Source organism: Cicer arietinum, chromosome 5 (genome assembly GCF_000331145.2).
Source record: "Cicer arietinum cultivar CDC Frontier isolate Library 1 chromosome 5, Cicar.CDCFrontier_v2.0, whole genome shotgun sequence".
Lineage (NCBI taxonomy): Eukaryota > Viridiplantae > Streptophyta > Magnoliopsida > Fabales > Fabaceae > Cicer > Cicer arietinum.
Window position 1 is genome coordinate 55,242,541 of NC_021164.2, and position 22,279 is coordinate 55,264,819.

General features: G+C 31.0%; 3 protein-coding genes across 4 annotated transcripts in view; 1 reads left to right on the plus strand and 2 right to left on the minus strand.

Annotated features, from left to right (window-relative positions):
* LOC105852148 (uncharacterized) overlaps positions 1–401 on the minus strand; it is a 2,731-nt gene extending 2,330 nt beyond the window's left edge. The window contains exon 1 of the mRNA XM_012715808.3: positions 26–401. Within this exon, the coding sequence (XP_012571262.3) occupies positions 26–401 (376 nt within the window). The remainder of the gene's footprint in view (positions 1–25) is intronic.
* Positions 402–10,668: 10,267 nt separating this feature from the next.
* Positions 10,669–14,556, plus strand: LOC101503525 (translocation protein SEC62). Its single transcript, XM_004500137.4, has 5 exons — positions 10,669–10,845; positions 11,425–11,739; positions 12,719–12,920; positions 13,781–14,009; positions 14,150–14,556. Exons 1-5 carry the CDS (start codon positions 10,759–10,761, stop codon positions 14,412–14,414), a joined length of 1,098 nt encoding a protein of 365 aa, XP_004500194.1. The 5' UTR covers positions 10,669–10,758; the 3' UTR covers positions 14,415–14,556.
* Positions 14,557–17,512: 2,956 nt separating this feature from the next.
* LOC101504175 (nuclear transcription factor Y subunit A-1) lies at positions 17,513–21,559 on the minus strand. 2 transcript variants are annotated; one of them, XM_004500140.4, is made up of 6 exons: positions 21,414–21,559; positions 20,109–20,388; positions 19,887–19,999; positions 19,630–19,701; positions 19,341–19,505; positions 17,513–18,399 (listed from the first exon to the last, which is right to left on the minus strand). In XM_004500140.4, exons 2-6 carry the CDS (start codon positions 20,374–20,376, stop codon positions 18,004–18,006), a joined length of 1,014 nt encoding a protein of 337 aa, XP_004500197.1. In that variant the 5' UTR covers positions 20,377–20,388; positions 21,414–21,559; the 3' UTR covers positions 17,513–18,003. The 2 variants fall into 2 exon arrangements, with proteins under 2 accessions (XP_004500197.1, XP_004500196.1); XM_004500139.4 differs by lacking the exon at positions 21,414–21,559 and adding an exon at positions 21,167–21,376.
* Positions 21,560–22,279: the final 720 nt, after the last annotated feature.

The window sequence follows — 22,279 nt, forward strand, 5'->3', positions numbered from 1 at the left end:
TCAGCGTAATCCTCAAACCATCTACTGATTGGCTGGTTCAGATTTTTGGATAAGATAATGAATACGTGTACGATGACGTCATCGTAATCCTCAAATCCTCCACTGATTGGCCGGTTCGGATTTTTGGATAGGATAATGCTTACGTGTACGACGACGTCAGCGTAATCTGGTACGATGACGTCAGCGTAATCCTCAAACCATCCACTGATTGACTGGTTCGGATTTTTGGATAGGATAATGAATACGTGTACGATGACGTCATCGTAATCTCCCAATCCTCCGCTAATTGGCTGGTTCGGATTTTTGGATAGGATTGCAATTGTTTTATAAATAGTCATTATGTTCATATTATTATTCACACACACTTTAAAGCTCTCACATTCACAACATACAAGCTCCATGGCTCTTTTAAGAAATCAGTATCTTCACAGGTCTAGAGATATCGCTGAGATGGTAAGTGGTTGTAATCATCTTATGTATACATGTTTTTAAGCATCATTTTCATAACTCTAATATTAAATTTATTTAAAATGTAGAACTTGATTGAATGTCACCACCACTTTAGAATGGAGGAACCAAATGAAATGATAGTGCCCTACTTGGAGGAAGCTGGGTTTTTGACCGTTGCAAAATTGGGATCTTGTAACGTGGACCCATCATTAGTGATCGCAATGGTAGAACGTTGGAGAACAGAAACACACACATTTCATCTTCCAATAGGAGAGTGTACAATAACTCTTGAAGATGTTGCATTACAACTTGGTCTACCTATTAACGGAAGACCAGTAACTGGAGGTGGTGCTTTAGATTGGGATGAAGAATGCCAACAACTTTTGGGTGTCATTCCTCCAAAAAATCAAATGGTGGGCCAATTCGTCAAACTGAAATGGTTAAAAGACACATTTGCTCATGTTCCGAATAATGCAGCAGCTGAGCAAGTACAACAACATTGTAGAGCGTACCTATTACGCTTGATTGGGGGTTTGGTAATCCCTGACAAATCTTGCAATAGAGTTCATTTGATGTATCTTCCCCTGTTGAAACATATTCAACGTGTTTGACTATATAGTTGGGGTTCAGCGTGTTTGGCAAACTTATACAGACAAATGTGTCGTGCAACCGCACCGTCTTATACATGTATGGGTGGATGTACATTGCTCCTTCAATCTTGGGTATGGTATCGCATGTCGTTCATTGCCCCTCATTGCACTAGAAAGACATCATTTCCACTAGCAAAACGGTAAAATATTTTTTATATTAATCCAATAAATTACATATAATATACTTGTCAAACTTGCTAAATAATAGTTTTATATTCTTTTACTAGATGGATTGGCAGGGGACTAATCCATTATGGAACTCCATACGAGGATCTTGTCAGTTATAGATCAAACATTGATCACATGCAACATTATCAGGTTTAAAATTTCATTGTTCAACAAAATTTATATTTATTATAATTGTGTTGTCTTACTAATATGTCTTTTTTTCTCTAGTTCATATGGATGCCTTACAGGGGTCTTGAAAATGTCATACCACAACAAGCATATCAGGATTCAATGACATGGACTGCCAAAACCGCATTGATTTGTTTCTCAACTGTTGAATGCCGATACATGGACACCCAATACCAACAGAGGAGTATATGGTGTGGTTTAGACACAACTCTAATTTGTATCTATCAGCTCTACACCTACTACGGGACCCACGATGTGGTGTTGCAGAAGAGCCAACTCAACCATCACACCGACAAAGACGTAATAGACCTCGCCTACCGACTCCTCCTGTTTCTATTGAAAATGAAGCGCCAGAACCACATCGTCATTCATTTTCTTTCACCCCAACACAACAACAATTTGAACCACCAAGACAATCAGTTCAATTCATGTCAACTCAACAAGATGATCACCGACAATCTCTACATTCAAGTGATCAAGATTTTGTGAATAACTTATTTGGTGCAGACCTAGGTACGCCTGAATCGGCTACTCATTATATTAATAACATGTACTCATTTGGTGTTCCATCATTCCCAAATCAAGTAGATCATACTTCTTCGATGCATGTCGACCTACTAAGTGAAAATGTTCAGGAGACATATGCCCCAGTTGACGAAGAAAACTCACCTCCACGCCGTCCACGTCGTATTCGTCGACCACCACGATGTGGGACTGGACACCATATAGGAGATTAATGTAATAAAAATATTGTAATAAAATTTGAATATATTTTTTTCACTCATTTGGTATTTGTATGTTTAATTATAATATTAAATTAAATATTGTTATTTTATTGAGTCCATTTAATTAATTTTTTTTAATAATTATAAAATATAAAATTAACATTGTATTTATTTATTGAATTAAAATATTAATTACTTAATTAAATAATAAATGAAAATTAAATTAATTATTTAATTAAATTAATAATAAATGAAACTTAAATTAATTATTTAATTAAAATAATAATTATTGATTAATAAAATATATATTTATTATTAAGAAAGATGTTAACGAAAAATAATGTGTTGCATTATTTCTCAGCGAATGAATGTGACTTTATTAATTGATCAAATTCTCTATATATGTGCCTATTAAATAGTACCACTAATAAAAATAATTTTATAAATGATAAAATAAATTTAATAATTAGAAAAAACAAAAATTAAAAAAAAAAATTAGTTGAGAAATCGGTATTGAGGAAACCGATTTCCCTTCCTTCTCTAAAAAAAAAAAAAATTAGTTGAGAAATTTTAGGGGCAAGGACCGATATCTAAGAGGAAGGAATAGAAAGTTGAAAAAGAATGGTACTTTCATATATAATTTGAAAAGAGTGGTATTGTGGTATTTAATTTTTGTTTTAGTGGTATAATAATAAAAAAAACCTATAAACAGTGTGTATCCATTTTCACATTTTTGTTTTATTTTTAATTTTTATTATAAGGTATTAATAGTGCTGGTTGGATTATTTGGTTTGTCGTCTAATTAGAAAATATAGATATGGAAATTAGGGAACTAAATTTTTTATGTAGTTGCATCCAGATCAATAAAATATTCATGCATTTCAAGTAACATTTTTCTTCTTCTTTATTACCATGTAATGCTTGGTTAATGTATCATTAAATTATATAATACTTTTTGTATAACTCTTCCATTTCAATCTCCCTTTACAAATTATTGGATCAACTCTATACTTTATATGTGGTTTGCCTCATTTGATGCATTATTATCATTTCTTTTTCCCTTTACAAATTATTATATCAACCTATGTAGTTAATTTCAAATAGTGGTACGTCGTGATCGACCTCAAAAAATAGAATAATGGTTTACGAGTTATCGGGAGAATCACTATTTTTTTAATAAATTACATGAATAATACGATATAAACATATATTTTTACGTAAAATTAAACAATGATTCAAACTCTGAAATATTTAAATACCAATATAAACCCACAAGTCTTAATCAAAAGTTACATTTAAATACTAACAAAAATTAAGTAAAGATGAATATTAAAGCAGAGGCAAAAAAACTTAGAAAAATAAATAAATAAAATAAAGCACAAATAAGTAAAAAAAAAAAAGAAAGAAAAGAAAGAAGGAATGAGTAAGAAAAGAAAGAACTAAAGGAAAACAAACCAGAGGAAGGAGTAAGAAAGTAGAAAGGAAACAGAGAAAGAAGAACATAAACAAAGAAAGAAGAACTTGGGTAATGGACGACGGTGGCTGGAAGGTGGGCGGCGCTGTTGGTGGTAGCTGATGTTGCTGGATCTTGCAGAAAAGGAGGGAGTATTCACAAAAAATGAGTGGAATGAATTGTTTGAACAAGAGAGAAGGACAATAAAATTAGAGTGAAGAGCGAAAAACCTAAAATACCTCTATATGTTTTTAAAATTTAAGGTAATTCTTGGATTTTCTTGAAAAAAATACATTCACATTTTCTGGGTCATGAGAAACACATGACCTAAGTGCGACCAGTGATCCGTGAACCCAACCAGAACAACCGCTTTCGTGTTTCGCGCCGCGCACGCACTGCACCATACCTCTGCGACTAAGGAGCCAAATACCTTCAAATTTGAGTAGTTAGAGGACTTGCATTCCACATCTCAATTGATGTCTTAAATCCAATAGCTGATGAAGGACATCTATTGATTAGGTATATTGATGTAACTGCAGCTTCTCCCCAAAATATTTTAGGGAGACCTGCACTCAAGATCATACATTTGACCCATTTCAAGATTGTTATGTTTATCCTTTCAGCAATGTCATTTTGTTGAGGGGTGCCTGCAACTGTTATATGTCTTCGAATACCTAAGTCACTGCAATACTTATTAAACTGCTCTGAAAGATACTCCAGACCGTTGTCAGTTCTCAAACATTTCAGCTTAGATTCTCTTTGAGTTCCAATTTGCATATGCCCTTCTTTAAATTTCATAAAAGTGTTGCTTTTATTTTTAATGACATAGATCCATACTTTCCTAGAATAATCATCAATGATGATTAAGAAATAAGAACAATCAACATGAGTCTTTGTCCTTCAAGGACCCCACAAATCATAATGAGCATATTCAAAAGGTCTAGAGGTGTTGTGTTGGCTAACACCAAAATTGGTCCTTTTAGACTTTCCTAGAATACAATGATCACAAAATTCCATTTTTTTTTCTTCAGTTTTGTCACCATTAAGCAAATTTTGTTTTGATAACTCAATTAAGCTTTTTCCACTTACATGTCCTAACCTCATATGCCATAATCTTGTAGATGAATGCAAATTAGAGCTAGCAACAAAAGCTTGTGAAATTATGGTATAACCATCTAAAATGTACAAGCCATTTCTTTTAATGTCTTTAATAATAATATCATCTTTATTAATAATAGTCATGATACCATTATTTATGTTTATGGAATATCTTAAAATATCAAAGATGCCAACATAAGTTAAATTTCTTTTTAATTCAGGTATGTACCCTGCATCCTTCAACAGTACCTCTTTTCCATTGAACATTTTGAATCTGATTGTTCCTTTGCCTTGGACTTTACATGATTTGTTGTTGCCAAACAAAACGACTCCACCATCACGAAGATCTATTAATTCAAAATAATCACTTCTTGGACATATGTGGAAAGTACATCATGAGTCTAATACCCAATTCTTTTCACCTTCAGAATTTGAAATCATCAAAGCCTCTGCAGATTCATAACCAACATCAACAAGTGCAACATTTCCAGAATCTTGAGAGTTTCTTGATTCCTTTCTTGATTCCTTTCTTTTGGGGTAGTTTTTCATGAAATGTCATTTCTTGTGGCAATGTAAGCATTTATAATTCCCTTTAGATTTAATTCATGAATTGGACCTATACTTATTTTCATTTGATCATTTCTTGTCAATTACTCCACTGGTCAAATTCATGCTTTCAACATGATTATCATTCTTGATCTCATGTCTTTTATAGTTTTTCTTTGTTCGGATAGATGTATGCAATTCTTCAAGAGTAATTGTTTGTTCTCTTCCAAACATGATAGCATCCTTGAAGTGTTCATATGAACTTGGCAGTGCATTAAGCAAGATCAGAGCTTTATCTTCATCATCAAACTTGACTTCTAAATTTTCTAAATCATCAAAAAATTTATTAAAATCAGCTATTTATATTGTAATACGTTTTTCTTCATTCATTTTAAAAGAAAATAATTGTTGTTTCAAGAAGAGCCTATTTGAAACTGATTTAATCGTGTAGAGAGATTCAAGTTTAAGACATAAGGCTACTGCTGTTTTCAATAAGCTTTTCCTTTTCATGAGTAGACATTGTTGCAGGAAAAATTGATTTACCTTTCAACGCATTCACCAAACCTTGTTGCACTAGAACAACGTGCATCTTTATCTCCTACATACCAAAGTCATTTGATCAATTGAACTTTTCAATATCAAACTTTGTGGTTCCAACCATTGTTGCTTCCTTCCCACAAATGGCGCCAATTGTGAAACAACATTGGGATATGCAACAAGAGTTAACCAACAAAACAAGAAACGAACAACTGCTAAACATAAATTAAAAAGGAGAATGTTCTTCGTTTCAACAGAAAATCGAGAACGTTCTTGACTAGAACTGAAAACATAAAAAATGGAGGAAATTGCTTAAAACGGAGAACGTCTAACGTTTTCCTTTATGTTGTTTAAAGATATAAGTTTTGAAATCAAAGTAAAACCAAATTAAAGAAAGTTAAGAAAAAAAATAACACCCAGATTTATGTGTCCAACCTCAATTAATGGGACCTACATCACGAGCAAGCAAGACATTTCACTATTGAGATTCAAATTTACAAGATTAAGCCACTTCAAGATTGTTCTCTTGCCTAGTATATATCAATGTTAAGACTCAACAATACTAATCTTTTTTACAATATCTCTTTTCTCTCCTTTAATCTCCTTTTTGAATTCCTATGAATCTAAATTACATATCCCTCCATCTCAGTCAATATTCAGCAATCACTGCATTACAACAACTTAGCTATGCATTTTCAATTATAGTATATATAGACACATTTGTTTAATTAACTATAACAACCTTTATCATAACTAAATTCAGTTATATCAATAACTAACTCCAAATTATTACTGATTTGAGGCTTATTCCCACAAATTGACAATACTGTAAGTCTTAAACATCCAACCAATTTACAAGAGATCACCATGAGTTACAAAAACCATACACATATATAATATGAAAATACGTGACACCCATGCCATAATAATATAATCAAACATAATGTTTGGTCTATCGAGATAATGTGTAACATATTATTTAGCATGAATACAAACAAATAGAACAACTATAGAAAACCTTGAAGTCCAAACTATAAAATAATTTCAAGTGAGTGCAATTTGTTTGAGTTTAAAAAGTTAACCACAACATCTTACAATCCTAACCATAAAATACAAATCATTGCATGGTTAATAACATTAGAAATCAAAACAATATTCAGATTGGTTGCCATTTGAAAAATGAACGGGCAGGAAAACTCATTATAAAACTTCCAAAAAATTTAGAAATAAAGTTTGAAAGCTCAATATATAAAAACAGTTTGAAGGCTCATGTTCAAAACATGGGAGTGCACAACATATTTTAGAGTTATTATTTTTTGATAATTTTGCTAGAAGACAATACATTTCTCGTTTAGTATATTATTTATGGAGTATATAGACTTCATTTTGTCCATGTACATTGTAAAGAAACCTAAAAAATAAATGTAATGGTCCTAGATTGATGATTGTTGTTAATTACATTATTGTGTAATTAGGAATTGTATTCAATGTGCAATAATATTTTATGGTGCAACTGACATGTATACAATGTGAGTTGTTATTTTAATTTTGATAAAATGTGGATGATTATTTTAGGACAATTGATTTAATTTGTTGCCATGAGTTATAGTGTTAAAGCGTCTGTTCAAAAATGTGAAATAGTAGCCATATGTCACAATTATGAAAATAATTATTAATGTTTGATTTGATATTTTAAAGTATCATTTTTAGTATTGTAATTAAGTTATTGTCTAAAAAAATAAATGTGTCGGTTTTATGAATAAAGAGTTGTGAGTGTATTTGCTAATAGTGTAATGAATGTAAACTTTATTGCATTTGGATATAATATAGATTTTAGAACAATTGGTTTGATCTGTTGCCATGAATTATAATGTTATAGTGGCCTTTCAAAATTTGAAATAGTAGGCAGAATGTCACAATTATGAAATAATTGTTGATGTTTGATTTGATATTTTTAAGTGTCATTTTTATTATTGTACGTCATTGTCTATAAAAATTATGTGTCATTTTTGTGAATCAAGGATTGTTAGTGTTTTGCTAAGCGTTAATCAATGGAAATTCCATTGCATTTGTATATAATATCGAAATATATAGATACATAGAGCTGGTGGCTGGCTGAGCTTTGCAAAATTTATTGAAAGGCTCTATAAAAATTACAATATATATTATACCTTTTCAACAGGTTAAATTCAATATGTAGTTCATTTACTTAATTTCAGGTAAAATTTTAATTTTTTTTTTGAGTTGGTCATTTATTTTAATTTTAAGTGATAATTTGATATTTTATGTTTTAAAATTTCAACAATATTATCCTTTTTTATACAAAAGTTTAAAAAAATCATCAAAATTTTCAATCGAAACCCATAAAATTAATAATCATCTTCAATATAATGCAAATTTTATCAAATCCATAACTCAAATATTCAAATACACTCATATTTTCATCTCCAACAACATCAAATAAAGAATGAAAATATGAGTTTATTTCAAGATTTAAGTTATGAATTTGATCAAATTTGTATTATATTGAAGATGATAATCAATTTTATGGGTTTTGTTTGAAAAATTTAATAATTTTTATAAAATAAGGACAACATTGTTGACATTTTAATACATAAAATATTAAATTGTCACTTAAAATTAAAATAAATGACCAATTCGGGAAAAAAATATATATAAAAGACTAAAAAGTTACCTAAAATTAAGTTAAGAGGCCGCAGATGTAATTTAACATTTTTAATAATATAACATAATTTATTTTTAGTGTCCATAGTTGACTAAACCAATATAGCACAGGTATATTTGTCTATTATTTTAGTTCCTAACAATTATATAAATTATTTTTATAATTAAAAATTTTAATTAAAAATCATAATAAATCAAAAGAGATTTAAAAGATTTGATGATGTTAAATATATAACCTAGTCACACTAATTCATTACAACCATATAATTTAACTATTAATTTGATAGTAAGAAAACATATCAATTTACAAGTGTACGGTACATTTCAATTTATTTTATTTTATTGTGTTTTTTAAACTAACAATTTTTTATATAATAATAGATAATAGATTATTAGAAATGAAAGAAATATTTCATTGTTTTAAAACAAAAAATATATCTTCCCATTTTTTTTCTCTTGGCCCCTTTTATAACTCAATTCCAACGTTCAAAAAATTATAGCACTGAAATTATTTCATTCAATTGATAGTTAAAAGCAATTCAAGTCATCTATGACAATAGATAAACGCAATACAGTTTTTTAGTATGGATTTTTTAACTTCCAATTTTATCCTTTTAGCATCCATTTTATTTTATATAAAACCAAATACTTCCACATAGCAGTTTCTTTTTTTTTTTTTAATCTCTGCAACTGTTGTCATAATAAATAATGTGTCCACACTAACTTTTTTTTAAATCAGTTACTTGAAAATCAATTTCTAAAAAAACATAAACAAATCAATTATAACTCGAAATTAAAATTATATAAAAAACATAGTAAAGTATATCTGTACATTAATACAATAAAAAAGCAAACACAAACGTTAATGGACATAATAATTTTCAATGTAATGAAATAGAAAAACATTTTGAAATTTCTTTTTTGGTAAACAACGTTTTGAAAATATTAATGTTGCATAACTGTATGAAATCATGTCATCACTAATTAGCTTCCAAGTTATAAAGGTCCTTAGAAAAATAAACTTATAAGAATTATTTTATTTTAATAAAATCATTTAACATAGACTACAAATGATGTTAGTAAAGATGGTGAGCATTTTGGGGTGATTCTAATGGGCACTAGATTTGTGATTTTGCAAAAGACCTTTGTGGTATTGTAGTGCCTTTTTGACTGGTTCTTGGGGTTTAAGAAGGGTATGCAATTTATCTTAGTACAGATTATATAAGGCAATTAATTTTTTTTATACGTATTAACACATTAATAGTCTTAAAAAAAGTATTATAAGATTGTACAATTGAGTCACGTTTGATTCAGAGCATTATTTGGTATGTTTTTTTTTTTTCCTCCAAACAAGGAAAGACATTTTGACATTGAGTTTATTTAATCCATTTAAAGACAAAAATTAATCCGGTCAAAAAGAAAAATATTTGCTTTTACAAAGTAAAATTTTGTTTGAATGACTTTTGCTACATATTATTCATCTATTTTTTTTTTAAATGAAATAAATTTGTCATGCTAATTATGGAAAATAACAGTCAGCAACTTTGCACACTCTAAATGACAATATAATAATGATATTAGTAAAAATTAATATATACACACAAAGCCTATAGACATATAAAAAAAAAAGTTATACATATATCTAGTTATATTTTACGGTATTGATAAAAAAAGTAATTAACCATGTATATTTAACTATTAAACTTATTTGATAATATAATTGATACTTTTTCTATGTATCTATTCAATTAAATTATAATTGTATGCTCTCGTTTTGTTAAGTTTAATAATAAAATACTTTTATAATATTTTTTACGTCTTAATTAAATTGATAAATATTAATATTATTAAATTAAATAGTATATTTTGATTCAAATTCATAATTTCATAATTGCATAAATATATAAATTAATTACTATTTATTATCTCTTTTAAAATAAAATAAAAATATTTTAATAATTTAAAAAAAAAACTTAAAATATCTCAATAATATCCCTGTTATGAGATGTGATTAATTATAATGTGAATTCTTTTTTATTTACGAAAAATTAAATAATTTTGTTATCCATCGTATTCATGTCATAAGTGATGGTCGATCCTAATAATAATATAATATATTTAATATTTAACGGATCCCCACTCATTAAATAAATATGTTTGTATAATGTAAGTTAATTTTTGATGTTCTTGAATCTTTGGGTGGCACTAAAAAGAAAATAAAGAGAGAGAGAGAGAGAAAGCATAGGGTAACAGAAAAATGAAGAAATCATCGGGAGGCGCGGCTGAGAAGAAGCGCGTGCGACGCTCCTCCGCACCAGATCCCACCTCCGACGTCCCTCCTAGGGTTTCTCTCTCTTTCTTTCTCTCTCTAGGCTTTCCAATTCTCTTCCAATTCCCTATTCCCCATCACTCATGTCCATTTTTCCACTCATTTTCACTTGCTTCCACCGGAAACCTTTTCTACTCAATTTTCTTCGTTTCATAATAATCTTAGATCGAAAATTTCAATTTCATTATATTTTTCTCTGCTTTTAGGGAGTTTTGATTTCACTCTTTTGCTGATTAGAACTTGCATATTTTAGATTAATTATAAGGAAAAAAAAATGTGATAATCGTATTTTGAGCTTGTTTTCTACACACCATTTTGCTAAAACTATTTTTTCTTAAACCTGCTTATTTAATTGAGGAACTTGAAACTGTAGTATAGTTCTATTCTAATGGACATTACATTTGATCTGTTGTGTGTAGATGTAAATCTTTGATTTTCTTAAACCTTTATATCCCCTTTTGCATTTGATCTTTTTGTGGACTAGGTTTAATTGAGCTCTATATTTTTTTTTTTGGGTTGTTATATTTTTATTTGACATGCAAAAGTTGTTTCTTTTATATTGTGACTGTGTTGTTGGGATGTTTTTGTTTTCAGAAACAAGCTGTGAAGAAGGATGTATTTCAGGTGTTTGCTGAGAAGGTGAGAGACCACAAGGATTTGGTTTCTAGATGGGCTGTTTTACAGGAGACACGGGTTGAGTATTTTAGAGGGAAGGATTTTGTGAACTTCTTGAAAAATCATCCGGAGGTAAAAGACATTTTGGAAGTAGATAGGAATTTAGAAACAGAGGATGTTGCCAACATTTTACTTGGAAAAAGTCTTTTAGTGCGCTGTGATCGTGTGGTAAAAACTCTTCGCCCTGGGAAGAAAAAACTATCTACTTGGCCTGCACATTTAGAAATTTTCCCTGTAAGTCATTTTCCTTGCTGCAATCATTGACTTGCTATGTGATTATTGTGTTAGAAGGTTGAACATATATGAAGTTGCATGTGGATCTGTGATCTGTCAATATTTCAGTATATTTCTGGTGCTGCAGTACCTGTTTAATATTATTTTTTCTCATTTTATCCTCATAAGCTGTAATAACACCCCTTTCTTGTAATTAAGAAGTTGAATTTCAATTTCAACCGATTATTTTTGGACCTTGGCATTTACATTGCAAGTTAAGAGACATGAATGATTTTATATTATATTTCTAACACTGCTATCTAGGATGGTGTTGAAACTTAGATGAATAATCAATTATAGATAGACTCCAAACTAAATTGATTAAAGGATTTGAAGAAAACAAGTTTCCTATACTATACAGTTCAAAGGTTAAGCAAAAATAAAATGGAAATTTTTTTATGTTTGAAATTTATGGTCACTATCATAGGACTTTGTAGTTATGCCTCTGCCTGACATGGTTACTTGTGCCATGGTGAGAACAGATGACCCGATGATCTAATAAACCAAATTATTGCCACTTGTTTCATTGCATCCATCTTATTCTTTTGGTTTTATCTTGTATATGTAGGTATGTTTGCATTAATGGGTGTCTGTTTTTTGAATTCAAATAGATAGTTTCTTTTTTATTTCTACTTCTGTGATATCTATATATTATATGCACTATGCATCATATGATATACTGAGAAAATTGTAGTTGTGTTAGTATTTTTGGGCTCAATGGTAGTTTTAGTTCAGTCTTTCATAAGAATAAACAAAACATCAGTTTTTAAACTTTACTGAAGATGTACATGTACATCTTCAGCAATCCATATAGTTTAAATGCATGCTCTATGTTAATATCAGTATATTGTGATTATTTTCTTGGTTTTTACTCTGCTGTAGTTTAAATGATTAGGTTTGTCTGTGTTTGAATCTAACACAATCTGATTATCTTTGTCAGGAACAAGTATTTACCGAAAATGATGCTTTTTTCGCATGGACATTTGTAAAACGCCATCCACTTTGGCAGACACTCCTATCTTTTTTCTGGCCCGTGTTAACACTGGCTATTTGCTTATTTCCCGTGTACCCTCATAGCTGCAAGCTATTAATACTTTACTCATGCGCTGGGATCCTTTTTCTCATCCTCTCTCTACTTTTGAGTAAGTTTTTCTTTTCTTACACTGTTTGATTGGTCTTGCCTAGTTTCTTCACTTCTGTGTTTACATATCCTTATGGCCTGTTCCAAATTTACATGTCTCAAGCCAGTTCTATTATATGTTGTGGTACTACACCATGCGTGCTATTACAATGTTGATTCATTTTATGATACCTATGTAATTATGAATGGAGAGAGAAAAATCCTTAACATTAGAAGATACAAAGTCAATCTACCACGACAATATTTTCAGAGATTTTGCCCTAGACGAGGAAGAGGAAATTGAATTTTACTTTGATCGCTAGGATGTTTAATTGTTTATCATGTACTAGAACTAGAATATAATAATAAGACTCTTGTCTTCATTATTCCCCTAGATTGTTTGGATTTGTCTCAGACCATCCATGTACTGGAGATGTTTCTGCCGGTTTTCCATGTAGGCCTGTAGCTTTCAAGGGGTTTGCACAGGTTTTGAAAAACAGTGGGATGTTTGTGAAAAGAAAGGAAAATGTAAGGTTGTTTGGAATTTTTCATCCTAAATATTATTAAATATTTATGATGGAAGAAAGAGGAAAGTGAATTTGCTGTTTTCAAATAATAAACTTATACAAGAAGATTTTTCTATGGGCAGCATTAGCCCAATTTATGATACTATTGGAATCACATTCCTTGTTTATTTTTAACTTGTATCCCTTCTAGAATGTATATGTTTCATAACAGTTCCCCTTAAATGCTCAAGGAATAAAATATTTTGTAACTTTATGTGCACCTAGTTTTTTAAAATTAGTTGTTGTTAATTGTGTTAAAATCTGCTTGGTAAATAGACCCTTTTCTTAGGCCTCACGAATATTTTTAACATTGTAGTAAGAGGTACAATATTTGGTGTTCTATATATTCTTCTTGGAAAGCGGGTCTGGTTTTTCCCTAACATCCTTGCCGAGGAAGCAACACTGCGAGAGCTGTTCAGATTTTGGCCAAAGAAAGATGAAGAGGAAAGACCTAAGTGGACGACAAGGATTTTCTATTCTGTGGTGGCTGTGCTGTTCATATTACTGCTGAGGCATCATGCACCTGATGAAGCTGCAAGAGCAAGGTGAGTCCTATAAATGAATAATGGTGCTCTCTATCAGCTTAAATTCCTATTTGGTTGGATTTATGGCCCCCCATAAGGGGAAAACTATTTGCACTTGTTCTTCCTAGCTGTTACAACTTGTTGGTTTGGTGTTTCTGCAGGTATCAGAAGAGAGTATCGAACATCATTGATGATGTTCTCGAATGGTCACCTAGTTTAGCCTTGTCTGGGATGATGGAGAAGCAACCGAATGTGGCTAATGCCACAGGGTCCGGTGATGCTGCCTCACAAGGCAGCACAACAGGACCGGAGCATGAAGCTCCAACTGATGGTAATGATGAAAAAACTTTCTCTGAACAATATAATACTGAAGAAGTCATTGATAACATAGAGGATGCAGGTGAAGATGATAAACAGTATGATTAATGGGTTATCTTATACCTAATTAAATATATCTAGTGACTAGATCACAATTTTCCTTTTCTTTGAGTGTAAAAGTACCTTGTGTGAAATAATAACAGTAAAAGTGGTTCGCTTTCAAATCGAAGGATTGTGATTTCCTTCCTTAGTGTGCTTGTCAATGCGGCTGAGGACAGGCTGATCTCTCACACATCATGCTTTATAATATAATAAAATGGGTTTTACGGACGTGTATGATAAGCGTCTTGATACGCAGGTCAAAATTGGCAAAAGAAATATCTCAACTTGAGTGGCACTTAGCATTCAGGTTTGACAGATATAATAAAATAGATGGAGAGAGCTTTGAAGTGGAGGGAATGAAAGGAAAATCCATCTTTGTTTGAGAGTTTTTTGAGAGAAGGGAAGGGAACAAAAATACTTGTGCAAGTAAAATGTTTTGTTTTGAGAATATTATTATAAAAAAAATGGAATTTAAATAGAGGGGATGGATTTGAAGGGAAATTGAGGAAGGAGGTTAGTCCTCCAATTTGCGTCATGTTTTATTTTTCTCATTAAATCTAAAGTCCTTTAATTTTAGAGAACTCAAGAACTGAATAGAGGGAGGGATTTAGAGAGATTTCAAAAAATCTTCAAATTCAAAAAAATAAAAAAAATAGACATAAGCCTCTTTTTAAGTGTTGTGTTAAAGACGCCTGAAAATGTGAAGGGGAGATAATAACAGCAAATTAAGTTCGTATCACATTCCACATGAAGTTTTTAACATGCCTATATAAACTTGAACATTGTTGTATTAGTAAAGTAAATCACCAAATTTATTATTTAATTAAACCCGCTCTTGTACTTCGTTCATTAAGTAATGAAAATAATTAGTCTCAATACTTCTTTTTTTAGTTTTCACTGTATTTTTATTCTAGATGTGTGAGGTACTTAGTGTGGATACCTTTTCTAGCAAAAATTCAAATCAGAACCACTCCGATGTGAGTATTTAGTTCCATCTATTAGACCAAACTCGTGGATTATTAAGTGTCAATATTTTGTTATCTAAGTTAAATATATTTTGAGTTTAATAGTTGAGACCCGACCACTACTCAATTACAACCATTCATCTAGTCATATAAACCTATTTTGTAACCGTTGTTAAAAAAATAACTACTACATTCTTAAATCTTATTGAAATAAAATTAATTTACACTGAAGTTATATTTTTTATTTTCTCATATTTTTTAATCTCTATAAAATAATTTTTTGATTTAGTTTCTATAAAAAAAAAAACTCATCCATAATTATTTCCACAGTTAGTGATTTTGATTAAAAAGAGATATTCATGTTTAGTCATTGAAAATATCAGTTGTGGAGGAATTTTTTGTCAGAACTTAACTTGATAAAATAGTGTATTTTATAATGATTAAAAACTTTGACCCTTGTTTTTTTAATTGAATTTAACCCTTGTTATATCTATTTCGTTAGTCCATCTTGTGTTAAATGATGACAAAACATTAAAGACTAAAGAGATGAATTTGACAAAATGTCAGACTAATTGAACAAATATGATAAATATTGGAGATTATTTATTATTTTTATATGTTTAATTAAGGAATCTAGTAGTAGACATATAGTGCAAAATTTAATGACAAAATTGATGATTTAGTTATCTAAAATTTGTTGGAGAACCATTTTCATTAATTTCAAAAATTAAATATCTTAAATATTAATATAGCTGACAGCCTGACACTTAGTAATACTACATGTTTATAATAAATGAGTGAATAGAAAAATTAATTTTAAAATTATAAACGTCAATTAAATAAATCTTTAAATTTTATAAATTGATAAATGATTTATCAATAAATCTTTAAATTTTATAAATTGATAAATGATTTATCAATTAACTGTTGTCGTTAAATATTTTGACGATTTTATAGAGCACTTTTCCTATTCACTCTATAATAAATACTTAGTTGTATTGCTTTTAATAGGCAACAACCCTCTGATAGTAGAGGAAGATAATTGGTTTAATGTAAATATTTTAGTTTGGAGAGCATGTTGAGACAGGTTGCCTACTCAAAAGTCAAAAGCACATATGCAACCGTAAAATAAGAAATCAGTTTTTAAGAGAGCTAAAAAGTAAACGGCCTTTCAGTTTCACATAACTCTTCTATAGTGATCAATTGTTAAACATAGTTATTACAAGGATATTGTAAGTTTACTAAACATAGTATTATCAAATTTTCTTTTAACATAAATTTTAGCAACATAACCTTGAGTGTATTCAATAATTTTTTAATTATAACTTGTTAACGTATTTATTCTAAAAAATAGATGAGTATACGTTAGCAAATATATACCTTATATTGATGATATATCAAATAAGAAGAATTATAATATCAGAAGATTAAATTTAAATCATCCAACTATATATAAATTACTATAATTAAAAATTATTTAAATTATACAATCACTTAAAAAATCACATTAATTTGACAATCGTTCTGCTCATTATAAAAGTTCAGTTGTCTAATAAACACTCAATATATATTCTCACTCTAAAAAAGCCAAATCACTTTCGATCTTATCTCTTATATTTATTTTCTCTCTCTTCTTTGAATTCCATATTGCAGAACCAATTTACACACACACACAAAAAAAGACGTGCAGCTATATAAATCACAAAATATGAGACAGTTGGGAGGGCTGACGTCCCTCTCAACGAGAAAGAACAACATAATTCCGAATCATATCAGAAAGGGATAGAATGAATTTCATCCGAAGTTTTAGTAGCAACTTTATTCGCCCTTTATAGCTATCAACCATTTCCATTGTAAATTTGTAATACAAGAATATATAGTGGTTGCTTGGTGCATAGGGTAGGGTATGTATTTGAGTGTTATAAATCGGATATATATTCTAACTAAAAAAAGCAAGAATATATGTGCTATTGAGCTTCAACTCAAGTAACCATTTTTGCATGGAAAAAGTAAATCAATCAAAAACTGGTAGAGGAATATTCGATAACTATTTTTTTCCTCTTGTTTGTGCTAAAAAGGTGATGAAAAATTTATTTAACTTTTCTATAATTGAAATATCAAAGCCAGTAAATAATAATATGACCAGAACTAGATGCATGTTTGATTCTCTTATAATAATGATGTCCCATGTTAACATTAACAATCAACAGGTTGAGTTATACACAAAATTAAAAACCCATCAAACAAAGAGAGTTGGTACATCAAATCAAAAGAGTTTGTTTGTTTCTCTCCATAGTGTCTTCTGACCAGACCATATCCATCCATATCATCAGCTGAAGTTGATTCTACCCACTAAAACTCTGTACAAAATTCAAAAATGAGAATAGAATGAAGGATTGATTGAGACTTCAAGAGAAATCACATACCCCAATCATCATTCTTCTCCCCACCCCCCATATTATATCATTCACACCATAAACACAAGTACAACAGCCAAGAATGATTTGCCGCTTGGCGTATATATCGCCAAGAATGTTCACAGATAACCAAGGTAAGGTATTTAGTCACCAAATATATCACTAGGATACAAAACCAACCTCAGCATCTATACCCCCCATGCACGAGGGGGTCTACTGAATAGCAAGACGCCTCTGTGATGCCTCCTTCGAGGAGATGCTTCCACGTAACTGCCCTGAACAGTCCCCTTCATCCACTCTTTCACCATGATACCTTGAAGATTGCATACCGTTGTTATTATTATGGTAGGAGCCGCTGCCTCCGTTTTCATTCGATGCTCTTGCATTTTGTCGCACGTTGGGAGAGTTCCAGGTTTCAGCAGAGTCCGAAGGAAAAGGTTCTGAACCAGACGAACTTATTGACTGTGAAGACATGACGGGACCAGAGCCATTATCCTTATCCTTTCCTGAGTTGTTTGAGGCCTCGGCGTCAGTTTTCTTTGCAAATCGACCTCCAGTACCTCTTGCCCTTCTCATAGCATGCTGATGTCTAGATTCATGAAGATATGGCTGCAAAAGAATAGGTGTTAGCATAACCCTACCAGTAGAACCAAGTTCTGTCTCATTTGAAACATTTTCTTGACACATGCAAATAAAAACTTGGTGAAAATAAGCAACTTAACTATATTTGCTTTTCTCATTTTATTTATCAAATCAACGTTTGTATGAAGGTGACTGCATATACTGGCAAAATTGGAGTAGAATCCACAAAAAGTTTATGTAGTAAAATCATTTTAGAAGCTTAATTTAAAATATCAGTTTTTTTGACACTTGTGCACTAATATAATTTCTACTACCTGCATCAGAGTGCTAATTCTTTTACAGCCTAATTCTTGCAGACCCTTCTGAACAATAAATTAGATGTAGTTTCTTGTTTCAGAAGTGAGTGATTGTCGTTCATGATGGTATTTTACCTAGATCTAATGGAATAAAAGAACCAACTTTTGCCATCCCCATTCAGCACAGTAATGGATACAGCAGACATTACTGCTTAAATAAGTTTTCAGACTAAAGACTAGGCAATTATTAGGTGACACCGTGTAAAAGGTAGAGAGAAGACTTTCTCCTCTATATAAAAGGATAAATATCCAAAATGAAAGGAAAAATTACTTTTTAACTTCTTGTCTTGCCCAATCTATTCCGACCCCAATAATTAGTTTATAACACAAAAGACTAATAACTGTAGCATTGAGATATTTATGTGTCAACGACGTGAAGCAAACAGGAAGCTGTAGATCCCATCAACGATTTACACCAATCACATGATTAAATATAACTACACCAATCACATGATTAAATATAACTACACCAAACATGTAGTTTCAAAATGAAAAAACAACCTTACACCTGAAATGTGGTTGGATCACATGTCACAAAATTAAAGCAACTTTCAACTACAGTAGTAATAAAAATAAAATGCATAAAGAAGCATAAGCCTGGCGAATTTGTACCTTTCGAGATTTTATGAGCTTCCTTTCAAGTTCTGCTTTAGCACGAGCTTGTCTTCGCCTCAGAATTCCTTGGTACTGTTTGGCATTCACATAAACAGGTTCTTGAGCCATCTCGAGGGGCAAAGGCATTCTGGCATGAGGCATTCCTATAAAAGGAGGATATCCCTAATAGTAAAATATCATATGGTTATTATCACATTGTCATCTAAATATCAGCATTGCTTTAATCAAGACAATAGAGCAAACTGGTAAGAAACCATTAATCAAGTAGCAGATAAGTGTCACATACCAACGGCTGGTGACCATAAGCTGCCATCATGCCCCCATAATATGGATCCTGATACGGATTTGTAGCACATGCCTGCATCAAAAGAATTGGAAGAATACTAAGAGTCCCATCAAGCCCAAATACATGCAACTACAAGTTCTATAATAACATTTTCCATCAAAATGATTGCACAAATCAGCTAAGATTTGTGTTACAGAACAAAATCACCTATTTATGTTAACAAATTGATAGCAATAAAGGCTTAGGCAAAGACTAACAATTGAGTGACCAACAAGTTCCAGCTGAGGAGTTTGTGTGAGACCTTCTTCGCGCACGGAAGGTGCAGATGATGCAGTGTGCTGCATTCCTTGTTGTTCTTGCCCATAATTTCCTAGCAAGGAAAGAAAATACTGTATTTCAGTACCTGAGTAAAAAATATTTGGTTCCCATGGAATGGAAAAATTTCATCAAATGTAGTTTAAAGTGCCAATCTAAAGCACCTGGTTGATTAGGAGCAGCAGGCTGTGAATCCTTAGCAGCATCGTCATCTTCCTCATTCATCCCACTATTGGACAAAGATTGGCCTTCCTCGTTGGATTCTGAATCACCATTAGGGCAATCAAGAGAGGATGAATTGGCCCCAGACATTGTTTGAGCCACAGGATTGTATCCAACACCACGCCACCAAGGTTCAGAATAAACACCACCAGGCTGAAATGAATGGGGATCCGAACTCAGTTGATTAGCAGTTTCAGACTTCGACTGCATATCCTCAGATCCCTACAAAAATTACAACTACAGTTTATGTACAAAATCTTATCCCTTATGCTTAAAGAAAACTGACTGATCACACTCACAAGGCTATACAGTTTTTTCTTTCAAAAAACAAAATGCAACAATCCACAGTAAAATTGATTATGATCAACTGATCATAGTAAAAATAAAACAAATATTCTTAGCCAACCAAAAGTTACAAAACCTGTGTTAATTTTGTATTTACTTTACCATACATTGGAGTTGTAACTCTTGACATAAAACATCACTCAGCTTATAGCAACAACTATAAATATATACACAAGAGGAACAAAAACTGTAAAACTATGCTAAATTTTTTGAAGCCATATCCATTCAAACATTACCACAAGAAACCATAGGACATACCGAGCTACCAATATATGAATCTAACTTTTGGTTATCACACTATGAAACTCTATTTAACAGAATTTCAACAAAACTGTAACTTAAATACCCAATTCTCCCCACTTTACCCACATTCACAATCAGCCTTAGCTCAGAGAAAAATCCCCTTCTCCCTATTGAAAAAAAAAACAAACTTTTCGTGATTCCAAACAAGATTTCTCACTCCACAAGCCATGCAGTGACAGAATTGTACAACCAAGATTCAGAAACACAAAAAAGAACCAAAATTATGAACGAAAGATCGAACCCAAAAACCCTAATTCCTAACAAGCTTCAGAAAGAAACGAATCACGAAATCAAACAAATCCATCAAATTGACCAAGGGAAAAATCGAAGCAAAATAGAAGCATGCAGTTACCTGAGGAAGAACAAAAAAAAACCCTAGATTTTGAGTCCTTTGATTCTGAATGAAAATTCAAAGGGGCTAATCCGATTCCTCTCCCTCTCTCTTTCTCTCTCTCACGCGTACACACAGAAACACAGTGTTCTCTCAATTTAGCTTCAGAAATTAATGAGTAAAAAAAAACTTCAGAAATTAATAACACCACCAATAATAATAGAGAAAATTAACAAATAAAACGTAAAATAAAAATATATGTACTAACACTGAAAATCTTGGTCTTTATAAGTCCTCAGTAAGGTGTATTTTACAACACCCTTTTAGCTTAAATATAAACAACTTAAGCTATATGTTTTTGTTATATGATTTTGTTTGAATTTTTCTTTTTTAAAAAATTAACTACTTTTAAAAGTTTTTGTATATATTTGGTTCATTTTAAAAAACAATAAAAACTAGAAATAAATTTAAAAATGGTTTAAAATGATAAGCTGTTTACAGTAATTTATAAAAAAATCAATTTTTATAAATAACTTTTTTAAAAGAAAATTATTTTTACTAAACACAGCACAATCTCATTTTCTTAAAAAATATTTAAAAAATAATATATAAATTAGAAAAATACAAAAATCAAGTGAATTCATAGAAAACTTTGGATCAATTAAAATAAATGTTTTTGTGTTTTTCAAATATTTTTTATTTAATTTAATAATTTTATAATATAGTTTTTTACCTCAGCATCACAGTCAATGACGACGTCACTTGGCTGTAGTAGAACCAACAAGTTTTAAGGCTGGGACACGTATACCAGGGTGTTAGAAACTGTGGTGTAAACAGCAATAGCGGATTGCAATTGAAGAATGGTGAGGCGGGTGAGGTTATCAGAGCCTTTTTCCAAAGAACCAAACAAAAGAAAAATTGTGGCCCACGTGACACGCACTTGACCAGCTGAAATCTGCGAAACGCGTGGCCTCTACGTGGGGACCACATTGTACCAGCGTCGACAGCAATTCTATCCACGTGTCCTCCATTCTGCTTGAAGAAACGTCCCTCTGCCTTTTTCATTGAATCATGGTTCAATTCTATTGAACCACAACTAAACCAATCAATAAATAAATAATAAAATAGGTGATC